Here is a 23,704-nt window from a genome sequence, read left to right on the forward strand (position 1 = left end):
GTCTACTCTCTATGTAACCTAAATAAATAAAAGTAAATGATTTCACCAAGAGCTTCTGAACTCTGAAGATGTGCCCTTTTCTAGCCATCTGTACAAGCATTCATACATCTTGTTCTTACATGTCATACACAGAGGCTATAGAAGGATGAATATCTTTTCAGGTACAAAAGCCAACATGCTTTGGTTAAATTCTTAAAAACAAAAGTTTAGATTCACCTGTATATTTAGCAGCTTTTGCAGGTGTTGAAGTTAACTTACACTCGTACATGGGTAAATATTTTAATGGTGTAAAGTTGTAAATATCAAATATAAACTTGAAAGCAATTCATACAAAACAGCAACATAACTACTGAAAAGCAAAGATGAATAAAGCAGATGCAATAACATGTTTGAGAAGAATAAAGCTATGATAAAGCTAAAATGAAATTAAATCCTTAATCCATCATAACAAACATGAATCTCAGGCAATGAATTTTGCCCACTACCAGTGTTAAACAAGGCTGTTTTCACTTAAAGGGAAAGATACTTATGATAGATTAGTTCTCATTAGCTTATAATTTATAATGAAATTACACTAAAAAATAAAATGTTCCTAATAAAATCATATTTTTGTATTTTAAGTGCCTTACAAATTCCCTCTTTGTAAGCTCCTAAAATTCTTAGGTTTTTGTTTGTTTGTTTGTTACAAAAGCACAACACTTGCAACATTTCAAGTTCTGATGAAATGTTCAGAAAAGCTTAAAAGGGCTACCTTTTAGCACATAAAAAAAATATTTTTTACATAAATGAAGATTAAAATTAGACATTTTATGCTTGATCCGTTTTTTATTAGACCACACAAACATTTCAGATCTCAGAAGGTATTTTACTTGAATTAAGCTGTCAAATACCCAAACAGTACTTTTATTCCATCTGCCAGAACTGAATTTTCACAGCCTTTGTAAGTATTCTAATATGAAAATATCAAGTCACAATTTCACCTGTATATTGCACCTGGGTATAAAAAATTATAATACAATTTTGTATTTCAATTTCCTACATTTTCAATAAAAACAATATGTTAATATTTAAGATTTCTGTAAACGACTAGTTTTGACATATTTTAGCCTGTACACTTAGTATGTCCCATTTCAAAAGCTGAGAAATTGCTATGTTCTTCTAGAATTTGAATTTTAAGAAAAACTACCTCCAACTTGAAAAGAGTAAAACACGAAAGCTCAAATCAACAGTTAGTTACATTTTTATTTCAGCATCTATTCTAGACGTTCAACTGTGCAGCAAGCTACAGATTACTAAGAGATGTTAGCAAAATATATTTTTAAAAAAGTTGAGCATAATGAAGATTAAATCTACTGTTTAAAACTACTCTGCAAGATCTAAAATAATTATCTGACAAGTGCAAATGGAGACTTCTGACCTGATTTGCTTCCCCAAGTCTTCATTTCTCACAATGCAATAACATACAGAAAATGACTTACAGAGGTTGACAATTTTTCATGGTAGAAAGAGATAATTACTGAAACTGATATCATCCAATCTGAATAATATGTCTAAGCTTTTTTCACAGAAGGCAGCAGATGGATTGAGTAATTATTTTCTCTCAAAACATTTGCCTGAACTACAGACATTTAACTACAAACAAATATTAAGCTTTTTTGTTCATCAAAAACAAAAAAAGCATGGCAGGAAAGGTATTGCAGTGAACAATATAAAAGGTCCAGTTTGAACTATTCCCAGCTCTCTTCACCTTCTTCATTTTATCTAGTAAGTAAAAGTGAACTAATAAGCATCTGTTAAGTTCAACAGGCTTTGACCGCAGGACCCAGTAATAAGACTAGCGAATCTATGCTGTAAAGCCACTCTCTCAGAATGGCTGACATTTCACAGTCTAGCATCAGATAGCAACATACTATTTCCAAGAAGGATAAGAATGTGGAAGGGACTATAATTTGGGGTCCCATAGCACCTACTATACTGGTAGGGCTACAGAAAGAAGGATGCCAACAGCCATCTGGTAATAGCTCACCAAAGAAAAGCAAACTGGCATATAGATCTATAGCATTAAATCCAATTAAAGTACTAACATACAAAAATATGATTACTTGATATAAATCACTGGAACACCGAGCTTTTGTGGATCTAGAAAATGCAACCATGGGGATAAGCAGCAAAGAATTGAAAATATACAGAAAGCTTCCGGAATATAACAATATTTAGGATCACACAATAAAGTAAATTGTTTTTGTATATATGTACACATATACACATACACCCTAAGATTGACTAAAACATGAGAACTTTAACAAAAGAAAGGCAATTTGTATGCCTTTCAACAATATTCATATAAATTATCAATGAAGTAGAAAATAATATTCATATTAGTTATCAATGAAGTAGAACTTATCTGCTTTACAACACTTTTCAAAATACTTGACAAATAGTTAAACTATCAACATAGCAACACTGCAACACACAAAGATATTTTTTCCAACTCAAGCCTGGCATAAAAATGCTTTCGTACAACTAAGCTCATAATTTTTAAATTATGACTTGTATCAATTTCCTATTTTGCTACATTGCTAGCAATATTGTAGTCTGCAAACCTGTACAGAATTCTTTTTTCCTGAATGTTTATACAGTTAAGGAAAGAGAAGCAGTAATTTCAAGAAAAAAAACAAGGAGAGCTTTTTGTTTTATACTTTTCAATCTCAGACTTTAAGGCTATATACCTCTAAAGTTCAGCGTACATGTATCAAAAGGTGTGCAAGACCATCTACTGGGATGTGAGATTTTCTTTTCTAACATTAGTAAATCAATTATTTAATAATAAATATTAATAAATTGTTAATAAGAATACTACTTTAATCACTACTTACACACAACTTAAAAATATAACTTATCTCAAACCTTCTTTTACTTCTGTGCATGTTTTACTGTTGCCAAGGCCTTCTTGAAGGATACCTACGCACAGCTTGCAGGGCCTGGTCTCAAAGCACATAACCCAGGCTCTGCAGTGTGGAAGAAGCTGGAGCTAGTGGGCCTTACCAAAGTGCTCACATAACACCAAGACTCCAACACAGCACGAGCAGGGACAAGGTCAAATAAAGGTCAGGACTTTGGGGCACTCTGTCTAGTCAATCACCACAGAAGCTTGCTGAAGACTCCTGAACTTGATGAACACCAAACGAAGCACCGAACAAAGTCAGAGCAACTAAGTTATACAAAAGTGAGCATACACATTTACCTTTGTTGACCTTCCACACCTGGACCACAAAACTAAAATGATGGCTGGGCAGTGATACACACAGACAATTAGGTAGACACACAGACAGATATACACACAAATCTGGTAATAGGGATGCGAAGTGTGTCTTGTGAGGAGAGGCTGAGGACACTGGGCTGTCCAGTTTGGTAAAGAACAGGCCGAGAAGTGACCTCACTGCTCTCTGCAGCAACCTGAGAAGGGAAAGCACAGGTAGATGCTGGGCTCTGCTCCTGGGAATTGATGTCAAGATGGAAACAGCACAGAGCTGCACTGCCAGGAGGTGTCAGACTCTGCATTAAAAAAATGTATTTACCATGCAGGTAGTCAACTACTGGAAGAAGCTTCCTAGAGAGACAGTTGATGCTCCATGCCTCTCAGTGTTCAGGAGACATTTGGACAATGCCTTCAGTCGTTCTACTGTGCTTTAAGTTTTGGTTAGACCTGAACAGTCAGGCAGTTTGACCTGATGATTACTGCAGATCTTTTGCAACTGAACTATTCCATAATTTTTAAATGAACAAACTTATAGAGGGGAAGGAGAGAGAGGAAGGTAATAATTTATTTTATTTTTTTACAGCTGGAGTGGCATGATGAAAAAGTTTTGAAGACCTTTATTACCTCTGACCATCCCATTATGCTACTGTTTTTCAGAAACCTTACCCGGATATCTCAATTTCAAATTGCCTCTTCTCAGTAAGTTCATTTAATCAAGTGTAACTATTTTCTGATAATAAAATTAAGACTGCAAACACTCTTAAAATCACTGGTACATAGAAAAAAAAAGAAAATCCCAGATAAGTAGAGCTAAAATAGAAATCTAATTATACCGTGAACACTCCTTGCTAGCACATCACATCCTACTAAAATTGTTGCGATTCACGTCCTTACATTTCAACAAGACTGTTTCAGTTTTGAAAAATGAGTCCGTAAAGAGATAAAAAGATATTTTCAATGAAAAAAAAAAAAAAAAAAGTGCAAGAAAACATTTTGAAAAGCAGCATAAAGAATGAAATGCTTCCACAGCAGGAAAACGCGGAACAGCCGGTGGATCAGGTACACAGTTGCTACATAACACAATAAGAAAATACTAAGCCAACACTGAAAACATTTCAGCACTGAGACAATATGAAATATGAAACATAAAAAAGAGCATCATTTTAATGAGCTTTAGGTATATGCATTGATAATTTTCCAAAACCAAAACACTACAGACATAACTTCATCATCTTTATTATAAAATTTTTACACTGTCCTTCTAAGGAAACTTCTTGCTTTTTACCATTCCTTACAACTTTGTCTTATTTTCCTCCTCTTTGCTGACTGTCTTTGGTTTCCTTCATCAATACTTGGAAATCCGTGAAAGTTCTTAACTTCTTCCTATTCACTGCAATACCTCAAAAAATTTTGAAGTTTTATCGCATCTTCTCTTCCTAAACACCTTTTTAAGTTTCAGGCCCTCAAATTTCTTAGGTCTTGCTCTTGCTTCCACTTCTTCATAATTTTTCCTCAGCTCTGTTACTCTACATTCTTTGAATTCAAACAGAAAGCTAAAAAAACCAAGTTAATTACAAGATGAACAGAACTTACAGATCACGTACAAGATGTATCTCAAGTCTGTGAAGTCTACACTTTATCCAATTTCAGATTTTCTGAAATCCTATATATTACCTTTCTTGCTCCCTCCACCACTGCCATTGCAACACAAGAATATGTGATCAGAAATACTGTAAGGATCATTCATCATTCTACATATTTTCTATAGCCCAAAAGGTCTGATCTGCAAAAGAGGCTGCATTCCAACACCTGTACTTCAAAAGTCCCTTCAAAGACAACAAAAAAAATCCTTTGAGAAAGCATCATTTTAAGAGTCATCCTTGGAAACAGGGTCCCCAAGTTTTGCGAATAGACAAGTCACAGATTTGTATCCCATGCAAAATAGTTTCTGGAGCCATCAATACAGTTTAGTCTTTCTCAATGCATTTGATCCACAGACTTATTGATCCACATACTACAAAGGGAAACCACTTAATTACCACGTTAATAGAGCAATTTTTTTTTTTTTTTTAAAGATGTAAACACTTATCACAGCAAGGCAATCCTGACAGTCTGAGGTAACACAATGTTCTTGACTACTTTTAAACTGCCTCTGAAATCCTTCCAAAACTCTGAGGAAGGACAGATTTTACACTTATCCAGATCAAATACAGAAATAAAAAGAAATAAATCCTGCTGGATTCAGGACCTGATGGTCACTTGAATAGTAGATACGAGTAAATTACTTGTTTGGATCAAAAAAATAACACTGTATTTCTGCGGATTGATGAAATTTCAGGTATATTGACTAATCATCATTACTGGGAGACTACTCTGCCATCCTTCCTGTAACTAAATTTAAAAAACAGATTTCCAATTAGTTTTCCACCTATCCAACACACGTATTTACACATTCACCTCTCTCACATATTAAATGACATGTTATATACTTATTGGAAAGCAGTATTTACCGTAAGTAGGATTCCAAGACTCTATCCAGTCGTTTATAGAAGGGTCGTGATGTAAAATATCCACTCCAGTAGTGATGATCCCTGTCTGCATAGGTGAAAAAGTCTCCACTTAATACAGGGAAAAATGAGCTGCTGCTCCTTTCACCCAAATTACTTTCTTTGTGAAGAGCTTCAAAGTAATCCGATAAAGTTCCAAACTGGGCCTGGAAGAAAATTAAAATGACCATAGTTCCAATTTCTTTATTTAGACATATGAAGAGAATGATACACACACATTCCAGGAATATGTCAGTCTTCAAGAAGAATTATAATAGAAATCTAAGCTATAACATTTCCCTGCATGCTTTTCAGACAAGGGTAATGATTCTTTCAGAAGTTCTTCATGAATTTCATGTTCAAGAAATATGAAAAACTTTTTTTTCCATGTTAAGAATGCATTAATATCCGAAATAAAAATTAATTGTAAAAAAGGAGTGAAAGTATTCTCTTATGTAAGTCTAATATATGAGCAAATAATTTCCTCAGTATCATCTACGTTCACATCCGGACTAAACAAGAAACTGAATGTAATACACCAAAATCTAGAATCCATGTGACTGCTGTTCAGAAAATTAAAAATGAGTGTCAATAGTTTGTTGGCTTTTTTTTTAACCTACATTCAAAGAAATTGTTTATTGAGATCCATGATCAAAAGACAGCACCTACAAGCTTGAGGGCTACAAAGGCTGAAAAGATAGTACCTTGTGCAACCAATAAAATCCATTAGAATAAAAGGCATCAGAGCTCTTAAGGCAGGATGGTGAACCCTCTATATACTCTAAGTTCTTAAGAAGTTGATCATGACATTTTATTTGCCTATGAAGTTTAAGTTCACTTGGAAAGGTGCAGCGGATGGCGCAGGGTGCAAGTTCTGCTGCTAAATCTTATTCGCACACAAAAATGACACCAACATATTAAGAAAAAAAAAAAAAAGCCAAAAACTAAATAAATAAGGAGATGGAATGTAGGGTAATAGTGCTGCATCCAGACAAAGCATCTTAGATATTGATTGTTTGAATCATAAAATGGCCCAGATTGAGAAGGACCACAATGATCATCTAATACCCAAGGTATTAATTAAGGTGGGCAAGTAAGGGCTAATGAAGTAGACCACTAGAAACCATGATAGGAGACCCCTGAGCAGAACCTACAGCAGAAATGGTCCTTGAGGAACAATACCAGAGGCGGAGCCCACAGCTTTTGCACCAGGGATGAATTCACATAGCTCTGATCAGTAGGAAATGAGACAACAAAAACTCTATTGCTGTTAGTGCCCAAAGAATAATTACTTGTTCAGTCTAGTAAAGATAGTGATTGCAAGATGACCAAAGAGTATTTTCCAGGTCTATTCCCTTCCATAGTAAACATTCACATTTGTCATGTCATCCATACCTCACAGAAGACAGATGCTGACGAGCTGTCAGCTGTGAGCCCAACAAATCATCCTTCTTACACATAACACTAGTCAAGAAGCCAGCAGAAAGAGCTAATGTACTACTCAAACCTGCAGGATTAGGGTAACAGGGGAGATTTGAGAGAATTAGGGTATATACTGTACGTAAAAACTGAAAAAGAAGTGAAAAAGGTAGACCAGGTTTAAGAAGACTAAATATGGGGGGAAAAAAATAGTGCTCTCACTTCATACATAAGAAAAACCAAGATTGTGCTCCACTATCTCTTAGTCCCATGTTAAGAAGTGATGAAAATGTAACAGACTTCAGAAAGAATATACTGTAGAAGACTTTGAAGTACACAGTTTATACAGCAGAATGAAAGAATATGGATAATTTAATCTGATAATTCACTACTTCTGTAGTCAGGTTAATCACAGATTTTACTGTATTAAACAGTATTATTTTAATAGTAAAAATATGTGCAAGCAATCACCTTTCAGTTAACTTCTTTTGTTTGTTACAGCACTGTAGGACATAAAAACAAGAGGACTCAAACATAGTGACATAAGTTTCCTGAACTTCCAGTAAGAAAATCAAATCATTTCATATAACAAAGACAAACCCCGTGAGCCTTAAAATAACTAAACATGAACTCTGTGAAATAAAAAATAATCTAGTTTGAATATTACTTAGAATTTGCAAGCATGTAGTGCTACTGGGAATGTTCTGCTTCAAAACTACCAGTGTTTTACCACTGCATTTCAGAATACTGAGAGCCAGTTTTCTCCACAAACATGAGGAAGGTTTTTACTTACCTTAACATGCAATTCAGGATGAGCATTCATATAATCAAACAACTTCTGATAGTTCTGATACTGCTGATCCCATTCTGAGCTCTCAGCATACCGAAAATCATCCCCTAGTGGAGCCAGCAGAACTTTAGTACGGAAAAGCTTTGACTTCTTTCTGTATTGATCTAAAATCATCCAAGCCCTTTGAAAAAAAAATAATAATATAATTCAGAAAACAGAAGAGTAAAGATAAGTATTTGAAACAATTATCTGACATCAAGCTATGCATTGTAGTGACTCTAAAAAAGACATAATGCACTGTTTCACTTTGTAATTTGCAATTCCCTCTACTGGGGCACCACATTCAACCAACTGCACTGCCGACACTGTGCCAATTAAATCTTCCAAAAAGCATATCAAGATCTTAAACTGTAGGTTAGTCTGCATCAATTTGCTTCTGTGTCAGAACTCACAGTTTAAATTAGGTTTACCTGTTTTATATTTAGATAACAATCCTGATCCTTTCCAGCCCTTATTTAAAATAATAAGCAAGCTCTTCTCATCCCGTTCTGTAATTCACTCAGACACCTAAATTCATACCTCCACATCCTTGACAGACTAACTGCCCATAAATTAATCCTGGAGCAGGACTGCAAAAAAGATTTATCTTGGAAGACCGCTATTAAAAACCTCTATTCCCCTTCCTTCCTGTATTAGAGTCAAGCCTTCTTAACCTCAGTAACAACCTTAAAAAAACAAAAACCCAACACACAAAATCAACTAATCAAACAATTAAAAAAAAAAAAAGAAAAAGCAGTGAAATTCTTGTTTGGCATCTTCTCGTGTTTTCTCAAGGCAAACATGTTTCTGTCATTAAGTAGCAGATTAAGAATACTAGGAGTTACGAAGTATGAAGTCTGGGTTATTGAGAAGATCAATATCAAACTCTTCAGCTGTTTATTCTCTTTAATTAGAGATGTGGAAATAACATTATTAGGGAGCACAAATTATAGTAACATCCGCAAGAGAACAGAAGTAGGAATGAGATGAAGTTTTAAACTGAAATTAGCAGCTAATTCCGGATTCCAATGATCTTTTTCTCCCAGAATTTTAACAGGTGTTCTGCCATCATCTATTTTGAATTTGTACTCAAAACATAAACATTTAAACATTTCCGTAACAACTGAAACACCTTTGAAATCCATAAACTCATATTTGATCAACAAGTCAGTGTTTGTTCATTTTCTTATTCAATTTTATAATTGCTGAGTAAACACATCTGAATGTATAGTGATGGAAGACATCAGCACTAAACCTTCAGTTGAATAGCTACATTTCTTCCAGCATGAGACTACAAACAACTAACAACTCTGCTTCTGCCTCCCCTCTCTGTCTTTATTATAACATACTTTATAGTTCAGATTACCAAATATTTATCAATATTACCAAGTGTTAATCAATATTTTCCATGACATTCAACAGGATGCTGATTTAAATGTGAAGTCTTCCCTCTCATACAACAAATACAACAACTGACATAACAGAAAATTTGGTATTTCCACCTTATAAGAAGCCAGACTATATTTTTTCATTACACTGTTAGAAAAATATTTTAGAGCCTCTTGAAAAGTACAAGATTTCAGGAAAGGCAAGTTACTGGTGTATTTGCCTTTGGTATCTCTCCTCAACGTCTTCCTGTAGGTTTTTTTGTGCTGGTTTTTTTTTTGTTTTTTTTTTTGTTTTCCAAATTCACTGCAGAATTCATTAGTGTTACTTGCCATTACCTCAAAGTACTTTTATCTGTAGGATACCTAGCTATTTTTAGGAGAGCAGTAGGATCCAGTGCAAACTAGTTCCATTACAAAGCACCAATGAAAAATCTAATGTAGCATGTCAAGTATGTCTCCTACTAAAAATTCTGTTTCAGGAGAAATTGCTCTCTAATAACTTCCTAAATCACTCTCACAGGAAGTAGTGAGAAAGAGTCACCAAAAACCTGCAGGCAGAACTTGCAGAAGATGAAAAATACTTTCACTGAAAAAAACGGATTCAGAAAGAGTTTCACTTTCTGGTCCCTCAGCAAGATATTGGGTAGACTTTGAGATTTGTTTTATTCTACCCTTCTGAATAAAAATGGATTATGGATTAGTCATGATAAACTTTTTCTAGCCATGTATAACAGCTAAATTATAATAGAAGGCGCACCATTTTACTGGCTTCTTAAATAGTTAAAAAATCCTGTAATTATTGACAAAACACATAATGCATTTCTCAACATATCAATATATTAATAAGCCAAGTCAGTAATAACATCATCAGTGAGACCAGGGTCTCACTCTTTGCTCTATGATCTCAACTAGAAAACAAAACTATTTGGTTGATCTGCAATTTGCTATTCAGGTGAATTTGTGAAGGAGATCTTTATGCATGGTAAGTACTCCCTACTCAAGAATCAGGAATCTGAGACCAAATGCAAACACCAGTGCCACAAAAGCAGTTTAATTCTACTTGCCAGTTCCACATTGAGCAATGTCATCAATTAAAAAAGAGGAAAAAGCTGAATGACCAAAGTGGCTTCTGAGCAGCAGGGGAAGAGAAACAAAGCCCATTTTGCGTGCCTGCAGAGTACTGAGTGTGCATTTTTGCAGTTCTAATTCTTTCCTACATCTATAGATGGGAAAGAGACGTTCATTAAAGCAAGCTATGCTTCCTCAAACAAAACAATTCATTTCCATTCAAGGAGAGGAAAAAAAAAAAAGCTGTATTTTCTTTTAACTTGGGTGTAAGTTGTTTGCTCAAAAGCTAGAACTTCAACATATAGATGAGGGTACAATTGAAAGACTAGGCATGTACAATCTTTATAACCAACGCTGTTCTGAGGTGTAACTTAAAAAGGACAGGCTTTCAATTAGATGGCTCTCTCATTCCTTGCTTTAATTGCAATTAACTTCCAGGGCAACAATAAATCCAACAGCTACTAGTCCTAAGTTCTCAATCAAATATTTCTTTAGAATGCTTGTAAAGCTGTAACAGTATTGAAATCAAAAGCAAACTTATCTGAATATTTGAAATGTCTTATCAATTTAATTGCAATTCTAGCATTGATTAAAGGTCACTACTGTAAATACAGCCTCTAAATTTAATGTATCAAATACTACTTTATTCAGCTCCATGTAGTATAGATCTCCTATACTTTTTTCACTCAAGAAACAAACCAGAAATGAGAGATATGACTGTGCTACAGACCTGTGCCTTGGAAAGCTTGTGACACACAGACTTTCCAATTACTCCTGTATTTCTTCTGTCTCTTCTTCATAAAGAACTCTAAAACTTCTGTTACACAGGCCAAATCAGAGAACTTTGTTTTCCATAATATTCCAAAATTTTCATTAAATATGAATAATACTGCTAGCATTTTCTAGAAAACCAGTATTTCCTGTAGGTTAATGGAGTTATTTGAAACTACACTATTGAAGTGGAAATGCCTATGCTCTTTCTAGTGTCACAAACGTAAAGCCAGGCTCTGAAAACAAAGACGACAAGTCAGTTTCACCATTTGCCACTTGTACATACATTTGTTGCTACAAATTGAGTCACATAATCAAGATTTTTCTTTACATAACAGGGACTTAAATACACGTGAGCTTTTCCTTACTAATGATAAATACTCAGTAACTGAAAATTTTATCTGTACTCTATCATAATTATTACTCTGTCATCACCTTTCACCTTTCTACTTTCAAATAAGATTACTTTTTTCCTATCATCATTTCTAGTACTAAAACATGACAGTTGTGATATATGTAATTTTTTAATGTTACAAATGACATTTCTGATGATAATAGCTCACTTTAAGTAATCAGCACCTAGAATAAAACTTTAAAGTAACCCTGCTATTCTTAAAGCTGTCATACTCAGCAATTTGCAATAATTTTGAACACCTTCATAGACTTCTCTTGTACTCAGCTGTTATACAAGGCCTGAAGGCAGTAAATGGGACCACAGAAAACAGACTTCCTGAAAAAATAACTTTAGCATCTTCAGATTTAGTTTCAAAACAGTAAAGTAAATGGATACGTAAAACTTTGAAATTTAATTAACAGTATCAAAACAACTAGTTTTTTTTCTGAACTGGATTGCATCTGAATATTTTCAGTTTTTAAACAGAACACAGAAGATGCAGAACATAGATTCATTTAAAGTATTTACACTAGGAAAGCTAAGCCACAGATTGCCAAGTACTGTGAGGACATACCATGGGAAAATATCTCACTGTACTGCAGTTACAGAATGCTTAACTGTGCTATCCTCGCTGTCCCTTAAGTCTTCCACTGGAAGGAGACAAACTACCTTGAATTCACAAAAATTACAGTGAACCACATGCTACATAACTACTAGCTAGATTTTGTACTGAAAGCCCTTTCATATTGGAATATTCAAAATGAATACAGAAGTAGGGCAATTGGACCAATCTTAATTATAGCGTTACACAAATTTACTGTCAGAAATCAGGAAACCTCTTTCTCCATGCTGCTTTCATCAGTTATTCAGCACATACTTATCAGAATTTCCTAAATGTGGACTTGGATTCCATTTCCCTTAAGATAAACTCTCTAACAATGTTCCACATTTTCTATAGGATAAGCTTGCTTAAATACTATAAAAAACTTATGAAGTATGGTTTTGGCCCACATTAAAGTGGTTAAAACTACACAAAATAAACACAATAAAGAAACACAAAATAAAGAACAATAAAGATATCTGATAAATACACGCAGTACTACCTCTATGACGTAGCTTCTTCTGTTCTGCAAATATACTTTAGAAAGTTTCAAAGAATTTCTGCAACTAGAACCACAAACTATTATTCTGATACTGAAGGAGCTAAAACCCACTGACACCCAAAAGTCACTTACATACTTCAACTTGCATAATACTGATACTTCAGAGCTGTACCAGTGAATGCCCAGTGATACTGACAGTACAGTCCTGACCAAATACAGATCCTTAGATGCATCAAATTAGTTGAGAATTCTGACCTGTATTTACGAAAATGAAGTAAAAAAGGTAAATAGTGGAAGGGAAAGAACTTTCATTCAAAAAAGAACAACCATCAGAAAAGTTGATTCAATTCAAGATTATTTTTATAGTTCCTGCTATCAACATAAAACTTTTTCAAAGTTATTAAGTATCAAAAAAAAAAAAAAAAAAAAAGAAAGAAAAAATGTTTAAAAAAATTCTCAGAAAACAGAACAATAAACTGCAACAACTTAACAGCTTGGATTCCTGAGGAGTTCAGAACTACAGTGAAGTGTGAGCAGAGAATGGGGCAAGTATTTGAAACAGTGAGATAAACTGAAGTGACATTCTGAAAGAGTCACATTTGAACTTTTTTTTCTTTTCTTGTTTCATTATCAAATACATACAAGTTTAAGTGGATGTACCGCAGTTCATTGTCAGCAAGGCCCAAGTGAACAGGAAAACCAAAAAAATTTAGCATGCCTACAACCAGGATTTACCAGAGCTTATAAAACTTGTAAACTCACATGACAAGAAATGGAAAAGAAAAATGAAATGCGTCTTCCTTAATTATCATCTATTCTCAAACTTCACTGTCTACTACACTTTGAACTTAAGAGCAAACACTAGGTATTATTTTCCCACTACATATTTAACTTAAGAGCTACATAAACTCACCAAGCTAATCATAGTTGTGATCTTAGACCAGTGCTTCTGTCTGGTTTTGAAGTTATTTTCCTCAGAATATGAAAAAATTGTACCTGTGTTGAATGTTTCCAGAGTGAATGGCTTCAGGCGGAACTCTCCATGGACAGCTTACTCTTCCGCCAGGAAGACGTTTGAAATCAAACTGGCAGCAGATTTTTGGATCTGGACCACAAGTATGAGGAATATCATAGCTATAGAAAGGCATCATATGGCAAAGGATATCTGTACTGGATCCCAAATCTGCAATTAAATAAATAGAGCATACCTTTACTATAAATTCTTAATTTGCCAGAACGAAATCAGTTCCACTATCTCAATCCAAGACCAAGACAATTTCTTGCTTTGAATATCCGTATCTAAATTCTATGTAGAGCAGAAAGTTTTCTATGTACGCTTGATATAATAATAAAGGCTAAAAATGGATCCAACACAACTGGAATCCCAACAAAGCATGAGTGGTTTGGAAATATATGAAGAAAATGTTAGGGATTTTTCCCACTCACACGAAGCTGACTACTTCCAGAATTAGAGAAGTGAACAAAAATATTTTTGCACTTCAAGCAAACAAAAAGAAGAAACTACGCAAAAATAAATAAAATGATGCAAGAGCCTCCCTCAGAATAAATAAATAAATATGGTGTTACTCTCTTCAGCACATCTGAGTTGATGAGCTTTAACAGTATCTGGATTTCTGGAACACGTGACTTCATTACATTACCAGTATGATTCCACAGACTTTTAAAATACATTTTAGGTACTTGTAAATAGAAGTGCATATACTTCTACGTAAGGACTTGTGAATTCTTAAATTTTCCAATTAGTCAGTCCATTCTTTAAAGTTTGTCCCACTAAAACTAGAGCTGTATACAAACTTTGTCCTTCTCAAAAGAAGGTATTCCAAAATTTAATTTGAAAAAAAAAAACCTTAAGTTCTTTCAGATCTTAAATGAACCCTAAATTTGCTCATGTGGTAAAACTTCCAAATGCTGTTTACTTCAATACGCATTTTAAGCATTTTATGAATGCTGCTGATGTACCAAGGAACCTGTATATTGCCTTAAAAGGCAATTATCCACTAATATATGTATTTACTTTTCAACTACAGCTGTTATCTTCATCTCAGGTACTACATCTTCACATTATGTCAGATGAGCATGCTTTGAACTTTGATCTGCGATCTCTTTTGAAAAGCCTTCTTCTGAAATCCAAACACTACACCATTAGCATACACGTGACTTACGCATGCCATCATTTTAAACGGGCAGGTCAGTTAAGTCATCTATTAAATGAGTGGCATATACCAACATTAAAATAAAAAAAAACTCCGAATTGTTTCTAAAAGATTATTTCACAGTTTTATGTCTTCCTCAGGAGAAGTTTTCTTGCATAGCAGATTGCCTTCCTTGAGCACCTTTCTCACTGCAATTTCTGATTAACAACACACAGATACCATAAAACTTCAAAAGCGTCACTACCTTTCAATAGCAAGTATAAAACAAACTTGTTATGCTCTGTACTGACAAAATAGTGACGTATCAGTTTATTTTAAAAAAGCAGAAAGTAAACTTGATTGCATATCTTCACCGTTCAGCTTATAAGGACTTGGAACAGTATATTAAGCACCACAAAAGATTCATATGGAAAAGCACATTCATTTAAACACATATCAGTTTTCTAAGATATAATGACCACATTAATTATGAAACCTTTCAAACTGTATAACATGTAATTTATAAGAAAGCAATTACATTTATTCTAAAAGTAAAGTGTACTTTTTTTCTATAGTTGAAATTAAAATGAATTTTTGTTTAAAGTTTTTAAGTGGGAAATAGGAAAAAAAACATTAAAAAGAACATGAAACACTTTTCTCCTCCTTGTGTAAAAGACATGGGAGAAGGAAAATGAAATAAAAACACATTCAAAAGTAAAGAAACAGTATGATATGATGACCGACAGAAAAAGCGCAGCTTTCATATTTTAATCCCTTCCCTAACGTTCAGGTATTCACTTTTCCTTTTAGTTGCAAAAGGTATCCTCAAATAAAATTAATAGTCTATTGCTTTTTTAATGGAACTTCAATTTTTTTTAAACTAGACTAACTACTCCAAACAACCTGCCTGTAAAGATTTTTCAGAGTATTTATTCAAGTCATCTCCACATTGTCCCTGTATAAACAAAATATACACATTGACAGAAAGGAAAAACACATACCCCAGTTCTGTCTCCAAAAGAATTCTAGTGTCTTCTGAGTTGCAAAATATTTTTTAACTGAGTAATGAACTCTCTGTATAAGCATTTTTGAAAATCCTGCGCGTTTCAGAAGATAGGCCATTGTTGGTGAATGCCCAAAGGGATCAACTGCCCAACCAGACTTCGGTTTTACTCCTGTTGACAAGGTAAAAAGTTAAAGTGGACGAAAGAAAGATGTACCAATGTAGTTCAAATCAGACCATTAAATACAGAACATTAGAGAAAATAAAATAAAATACACAGCTGAGTACTAAGCCTCCTATAGAACACACCTTGAAATTAAATATCTAGAATTAAAACAGATAATTACTTCTGAAAAAAATCAAATATCCTAGAGGCAAGCCTGTCTGTCTAACTGCATTAAAAAAAAACTGAGATTAGTACCCTATGTTGTGGCACTATTTTCATTTTGTCTCAAACAGCTTTACATGGAAACATAATTAAACTTCCTTCTCATTTAAGTCATTTCCAGATGTTACAATTGGAAAGAAATGTTGAAAGAAAATGAACTGATGAAAACAGATGAAAACATGATGTGACTTGTTTAATTTTCAGTCAGTGTAATTTAAATAATTTTAATCTACATTTGCTTTGGGACTTTTTTTCTTTCAAAACTGAATTAATTTACTAGGCTGGCAAACATCAGAATAATAGTGGTTACTATTGCCTTTTAATTTAATTTCATACTAGCAAATAAAGAAGTTGTATCCACCTCTTGTTTAAATAATTCTTCAGTGTGGCTCCTTTCAATACATTTTTTCTTTTTACCTTCTCATTAAAAAAAAAAAAATCAAAAAACTAAAAACAAAAACAAAAACAGTGGTTTGCTGTCTACCAGGGGCCTGCATTTGAGACATCAAAAAGAACAGACCAGGTATGATAAAGCCAGGAAACTACTATTCCTTCCTGGTCTTTCAAGCTGGATCTGACAATGCTGTGAGGCAGGGGTGGGAGGGGGGTGCATGAAGACGATCAGAGGGCTGGAACATCTCTACTAAGCAGAAAGGTTGAGGAAGTTGGGATTGTTTCAGTGGGAAAAGAAAAGGCTCCAGGAAGATCTTGTTGTTATCTTCCAATACTTGAAAGGAGCTCAGAGGTAGGAGGGGGACCAACTTCTTTCACAAGTAAATAGAGATAAGACATGGGGCACAGATTCAAACTGAAGAAAAAAAAAAGGAGTTTAAGGTTTGATGCTAGGAAGAAGTTCTTTGAATATGGCAAGGCATTTACACAGGCTGCCCAGAAAAGTTATGGATGCCACCAGCCCTGGAGGTGTCCAAAGCCAAGCATGATGCATTCCTGGGCAGGCTGATCATGTGGTTGAACATCATGCAGCGCTATAGGCTTGGCCATGCAGCGCTATAGGCTTGGGGATGAGTGGCTGGATGACTGCGAAGAGGAAAGGGACCTGGGGGTGTTGGTTGATGCTCGGCTGAACACGAGCCAACAGTGTGCCCAGGTGGCCAAGAGGGCCAACGGCATCCTGGCCTGCATTAGAAATAGTGTGGCCAGCAGGAGCAGGGAGGTGATCATCCCCTGTACTCAGCACTGGTGAGGTCGCACCTCGAGTACTGTGTTCAGTTTTGGGCTCCTCACTGCAAGAAAGACATTGAGGCCCTGGAGCGTGTCCAGAGAAGGGCAACGAAACTGGTGAGGGGTCTGGAGCACAAATCTTATGAGGAGAGGCTGAGGGAGCTGGGCTTGTTCAGTGTGGAGAAGAGGAGGCTCAGGGGAGACCTCACTGCACTCTACAACTTCCTGAAGGGAGGCTGTGATGTAAAAGGGTCTGGCCTCTTCTCCCAGGCAAATAGTAGGACCCGAGGAAACAGCCAGAAGTTGTACCAGAGGAGGTTTAGGTTGGACATTAGGAGAAACTTTTTCTCTCATAGGATGGTCAGGCACTGGAATGGCTGCCCAGGGAGGTGGTGGAGTTGCCGTCCCCGGCAGCGTTCAAGAGGCGCCTGGATGAGGAGCTATGAGATGTGGTTTAGTGCTTGTGGTACTAATAGGAATGGGAGGGTGGTTGGACCAGATGATCTTGCAGGTCGTTTCCAACCTTGCGATTCTATGACTCTATGATTCTATCCTGCCCACAGCAAGGCGGGCTGGAACTAGATGATCTTTGAGGTCCCTTCCAAACCAAGCCATTCTATGATTAGATAATAGTATAACAACTTTTCAAAATAATTTAATTAAATAGGATAATGTTAAACTATCAATAAAATCACTAAATAAATAATTCCCCTGTAGAAGAGGTTATCTCTTCTTATGGAAGTAAGCCAAAAATACCTTACTCCAATAATTCCTTAAAGTTTTGAAAGTTAACGTGTTGTCTTTATTTGTTTACTTTTTTTAATGCAAACAATTTTAATATTAGAGTAAATTCAGGTTTTACAATTACTCTAAGATTATTTTTAATTATCTTACACAGAAGTCCAATTAATATACTGACTACAGAATAGACCCAAACACACAGAATAATAATTTTCAAAGAATGTGAAAACCTGTCATCATTTTCCAAAGTCCCACTTCCTAAGACCAGTAAAACATGTCAGGATAGAACATAATTTAAGTACACTTCATCTAGGAAGTTTTTTTGTTTGTTTGTTTATCTGCAAACTGCAGTTACAAATATTAGAGTCAGTCTTATGGTTTTCACTACAAAGATCTGATTTAATATTTCTGGGAAGCAGAGCAAGCAAAGCCTCTTATTTTTTAGACATATTTCTTAGAAAGTTGTATTAGTGCAGTTAACTTTTAGTTCAGTGTACATACCCAAGTTCCGTTCTAGCCATTGATGTCCTTCTATCAGTTGGTCAATTAAAGTGAAGTAATGAGAAGAAGCTTCATCAGGCATTACCCATCCTCCTGTTACTATTTCAAACTGCCCATCTTTTATTAACCTGAAAATTATGTAAACTGTGATCAAAACCTTGCATCTAGAAATACACTTTTAAAATCCATTTCTGAATATCCAATAGTTATTTATAAGGGACACAATGACAAAATCTGAATCATGCTACTTCCATCACTGGACTATACTGTTTTTAATCAAACAGTGAACAAATGAATATATGAACTCTATATTTCTTAATGTCTCTGTACAACAATAGTTACAGCTCTACTACAGCTTTTTTCTTTTCAAGTCAGGAAATAATTTCACATATTTCATGCATACATTACAAAAATGAAATAGTGTACATGTCATGGTGCTAGAGGTCAATTGAGTGAGATGCCACAATTAAAGCGCTACTAATGTCTCCCATGCTTTGTTCTTTTTATTGTTTTAGAAAGCTTAAATAAACCTTCAAAGTTTATTATGTATATAAAGGCTCCAGAATAGCTCACTCATTAAATTGCATTCCTGAAACACAAGATGATCCAGTTTCCCTATAAAGATGTCAATAATAGAATGATGCTTCCAGCATCAGATTGTCGCTATAATTTAGTCTTACTATTGTATACTAGAGTGTAAGTGTTAAAATAATCTAATACAGATAATACCAATAAAAGTATGGTAATTCATACAGCAAAAAGTTACCAGTGCAGTTTCCCTAACTGTTGCAGCAGTTTAAACTAATATCTAGTTTCCTTGAAGAAAGCACATAGTTCCTTAACATTTGCCTCTTACAGTGTTCCAATGTATTTCTTCAATCTCAAAAACGAACTCATGCATATATTCATGCATTAGAAAAATATTTTTAAAAATTATTTACATGTCATTTTCAAGATTTTCATGTTTGCATAAACTCTGCAGTTGTGAGGCTTTCATAACCCTGAAGTATACTGCACTCTATGCATCCTGAAGGAGGAGTGTGAGCAGAAGAGCATCTCAGAGGTGAGCTATCGAGAGTTGGATCCAGACTTGAAGCAAAGCACATCTTCTCACTTCAGTGCCTATGCAAATCATTTACTTTTGTATTATATTTCAACTTGTGATTTTAAAAATAAATTAGAGGAGTAAGGTTGTACAATTGAAGTGCCATGTGTATTAAAAATGCATTTAACAAGGAACAACGTCATTTCACAGCAGTGTTGTAAGTGTGTAACTGAAGGAAAAAATATATACATAAATCACTACCATGAAAGAACTTCGTAAAGAAGTTAGGCTTACAATCACAATTTAATAACAATTTGAATGATATCTTCAAGATTGGACATGGAAACTTTTAGACAATTTTTCAGTAAGTCAGTAATGAAGCTCTATTTCTCAGAGAATCATATCACATTTCTCATAACAGTTGTAATTTTTAACTGGGAAACAGTAAACAAAAAGTCAGTACTTGAGTAGTGCACTTGCTGTAGTAATTCTGCATCACAAGTAGAATGAATGTGAAGTAGAATGAACATGAAATATAAAGTTTACAATGTAGTCAATTACACATGAAGTATCAAAACATGCAATATGGAACGTAAGAAGTAGCAAAAGTATTCAAACCTTTTAACAGCATCCCTTCTCTGGCTATCTATTCCATCCCACCATTTTGAAAAGTAAGAAATTTCAGACCAAATAAATTTCCTTCGGTTGTCTTCTTGCAGTTTAATAACCATGTTATTTAAGATATGCTGTGTCTGATCTCTGAAGTAATCATCAAAAGTCTTCAGCCAACCTAAGTTTAAAAAAAAAAAAAAAAAAAGTAAAACTTAAGTTACTTTCAAAAGTCTTAGTGATCTATCTTATTCCCACTCCCTGCAAAAACTTGAGCTGAATTTTACATGCTGTAGTTAGTTTGTAGTGCTAAATTCTGAGGGCTTTTTGTTGGCTTCATGTTTTTTTTCTTGTTTTGTTTTTGGAGGGGAATTCTTCGTTTTTTACAAAGTTCAGCTGTTTTATTTTCTTGTATTAAACATGCAGATTATTAGGTATTCTACCTCCATCAGCTGAGAATATGCAAATTTTTAACTTATGTATTTTTTAAAAAAAGTAATTTAAGCAGAAATGAAGAAATGAAAGAAAGATGTAGATATCTGCAAATTCATATCCCTTGATGATTTCCATTATGTTTCCTCATCTCTCTCAACAGAAGACTATATGTTAACTGGTGTCTTCCCAGCTTGTGACTTACTCCATCATACATATCCCCATAACTGTCCTTGAATTTCTTATTTATCTAAAAATCTTACATAGCAAAATTACTAGCAACACATTATACATGGACCTTAAAGAGAAAATGAATAGAGATTACTGGTATTGCACAGCCTCAGGTGTAAAGAAGTAAAATGGAAGCAACTAAGCAGCACAAAGCCCTGCTGCACAACTCCAGCATCATTTACCAGATGTCTATCAGCAATGACTGTTAAAATGTATCAATTCAGTGATGCATATCTAATTAACCATGCATTCAGGCTTCACACTGCATAGCCTTCCATGAAAGTCCTTACCTAATACCTTATATGAGAAAGTACATTCATCTTTCACTACAAAACTTGGAAGATTTGTCTTCTTTCCATAATTGCATGGGGGGAGGGGGGAGATAAAACTGCCTACTTAACACACGAGCAGAATACTCCTACTCTTCATAACAGTTCTTGTCATGAATGCATGTGCTGCCAAAAGGGACTTGGTAGCTGAGCTTCAGTAATACACAGTAAGTACAGAAGAAAACACAAGTGATACTGCAAACCATCCCTATGGCACCTACATTTTAAGATTTTGTGGAAGTTTCCATGAGATGTGAGGACTTCATCCAGATAAATCTGACCCTAATGATTTCACGCTGATTATCAGGTTTCCCTTGGTTTTTGTTCTGTGAAGTCACTACTACATACAACAATGCCAACAATAAGCATTAAGCTGTTCTGGAATTAGTTAATACTGTTTCAAAACTGTTGGATAAATGCAAAAGATTTCAGTATAATTATAAACTCTATTTTTGTTACTACAACAATTCTAAATCAATATTCAGATTCTATTCTGCTTTATATTCACGATAATAGGTAGATGGCATCAATCTTAGGAAGAAAAACTTCAGTTTTCTACCTTGAAAAGAAAATTATAACACTCCTGAGGAAAAGAGCTAGTTCAATATCTTTAAAATAAAACACCAACAAAGAAACAAACAAACAGGATGCTTTGTATCTAGAAGAATCTCCACATCTATGTTTCTCCGTATAAACAATTTAAAGGAGAAGACTACATTTTGTTGAGAAAGTTAATTTGAGAGCTTTCCATCCAGATGTGAAATATACTTTTCCTCAAAGGTATGGAAAGCTTAATACAAAAAGCTGACAGTAAATTACAATTACACAATGGCTGAAAAAAAAAAAAAGCAAAAAAAAAAAGCAGAGAACAAGCTGAGCTTATTTTAGTTTTATGCTGGTTTTAATCAAAATGCTGCCAAAGAATTTGGCAAAAAATCACAATCTATTTCAACCAGTAATTGGTTACAGAAGCTTTTACTCAAAGAATTGTGGCTACATGATAAATAATCTTTTCCAATTTAGCTTTTAACAAACCAAATAAATACTTTATTGATACTTGCATCAAATGAATTCCATGTAGCAGGCTACAAATTCACAACTTCTTACTAGGAGTTTCTTCTGCAAGGGATAATGTTCTCGCATTAGCACAGATCTCATGCAGAATGAGGTGAAACCATTCAGATCATTTTATGTTCTTCATATGCAGAAATACGTCATCATCATAAGCCATTTTAGCATGCTTTTGTTACTTGACTACTTTGCGGAAATAAAAGGGAGCATACACTGAGTTGGTTGTCTTAAACATCATAGGAAATCTCAATAATAAACCAACATAAAGAATGACAAGGACAAATAAAGCAAATGACATAAAATTACATTTTAATGTAGGAAAAAAAAATTGTTGGAGACTTGTTTTTAATATATTTTCAGCTAAGCTACAGAGGCAGAATTAGCACTCTGAATCTTGAGGAAGTCTTAGGAAAAATTTAAGTGCTCACACAATTAGTTGCAAGCCATCAGAACATCACCTGACATGTCATTACTGTACATCTGGTAACCTGAACTTGATACATTCAGTTCTAAATAGGTAGCTCTTAAGCCCCTTACTTATGGAGACTGTCCAACTTTGCATGGAGCTGTAAACATTCTACCTAAGTATCAGAAGTTGAAGAGAATAATAAATAAATTCTCTTGCAATTGCTACCTATATGCTACTATCACCTTAAATATTAATTCACGTCTCAGTCCCTAACATTACTTAAGATTTTAGTACAATTCCAGTTCATACTTTGCTTACAAATAAGCTAAGTGTTTATTCCTAAGTTGAAAGGTTTACCAGTGTATTTGGATCACATACACACAAAAAAATCAAATACTTTGGAAAGAGTGAAGCAGCTTAAAGCTACAATTGCCAAAATTAAACAGTTACATCAGCAGTCACAATTCTCAATTTAAACTCACAGTGTGATCTTCCTCAAAATAAAATTGTAAATAAGAAAAAAATATTGTCTTTAATTTTCTTATCTACTCTTGACTTCACAACTATTTAGGGCTTTGCCAGTTACTTTCCTTTTCTGCAAGTGTATGACATAGGAATAGAGGGTGTACTGCTACACCTTGGATTGCCTCACTCGGATTTGTCCACTTAAGTGAAAAAAATTCAGCTTTCCTCACTTACCACAAATTATAATCTAGCTGTTTGGGGTTTCACTTCCTCTATCTCCATTTTTCCTAACATTCACACATTTTTTCCTGGTTGACAGAACCCAAGAGTCATGCCCCATAGTCAACGCAACTGACATTCAAAAAAAG

General features: G+C 34.5%; 1 protein-coding gene across 1 annotated transcript in view; it reads right to left on the bottom strand.

The window, feature by feature from the left end:
- MAN2A1 (mannosidase alpha class 2A member 1) overlaps positions 1–23,704 on the bottom strand; it is a gene marked incomplete at both ends in the record, with an annotated part of 112,034 nt that overhangs the window by 61,358 nt on the left and 26,972 nt on the right. Inside the window, 6 exons of the mRNA XM_079548795.1 lie at positions 5,770–5,972; positions 8,018–8,195; positions 13,774–13,960; positions 15,932–16,105; positions 18,746–18,873; positions 20,409–20,580. Coding sequence (XP_079404921.1) covers positions 5,770–5,972; positions 8,018–8,195; positions 13,774–13,960; positions 15,932–16,105; positions 18,746–18,873; positions 20,409–20,580 — 1,042 coding nt within the window. The remainder of the gene's footprint in view (positions 1–5,769; positions 5,973–8,017; positions 8,196–13,773; positions 13,961–15,931; positions 16,106–18,745; positions 18,874–20,408; positions 20,581–23,704) is intronic.

Source organism: Tetrao urogallus (assembly GCF_951394365.1).
Source record: "Tetrao urogallus genome assembly, chromosome: Z".
Taxonomy (NCBI): domain Eukaryota; kingdom Metazoa; phylum Chordata; class Aves; order Galliformes; family Phasianidae; genus Tetrao; species Tetrao urogallus.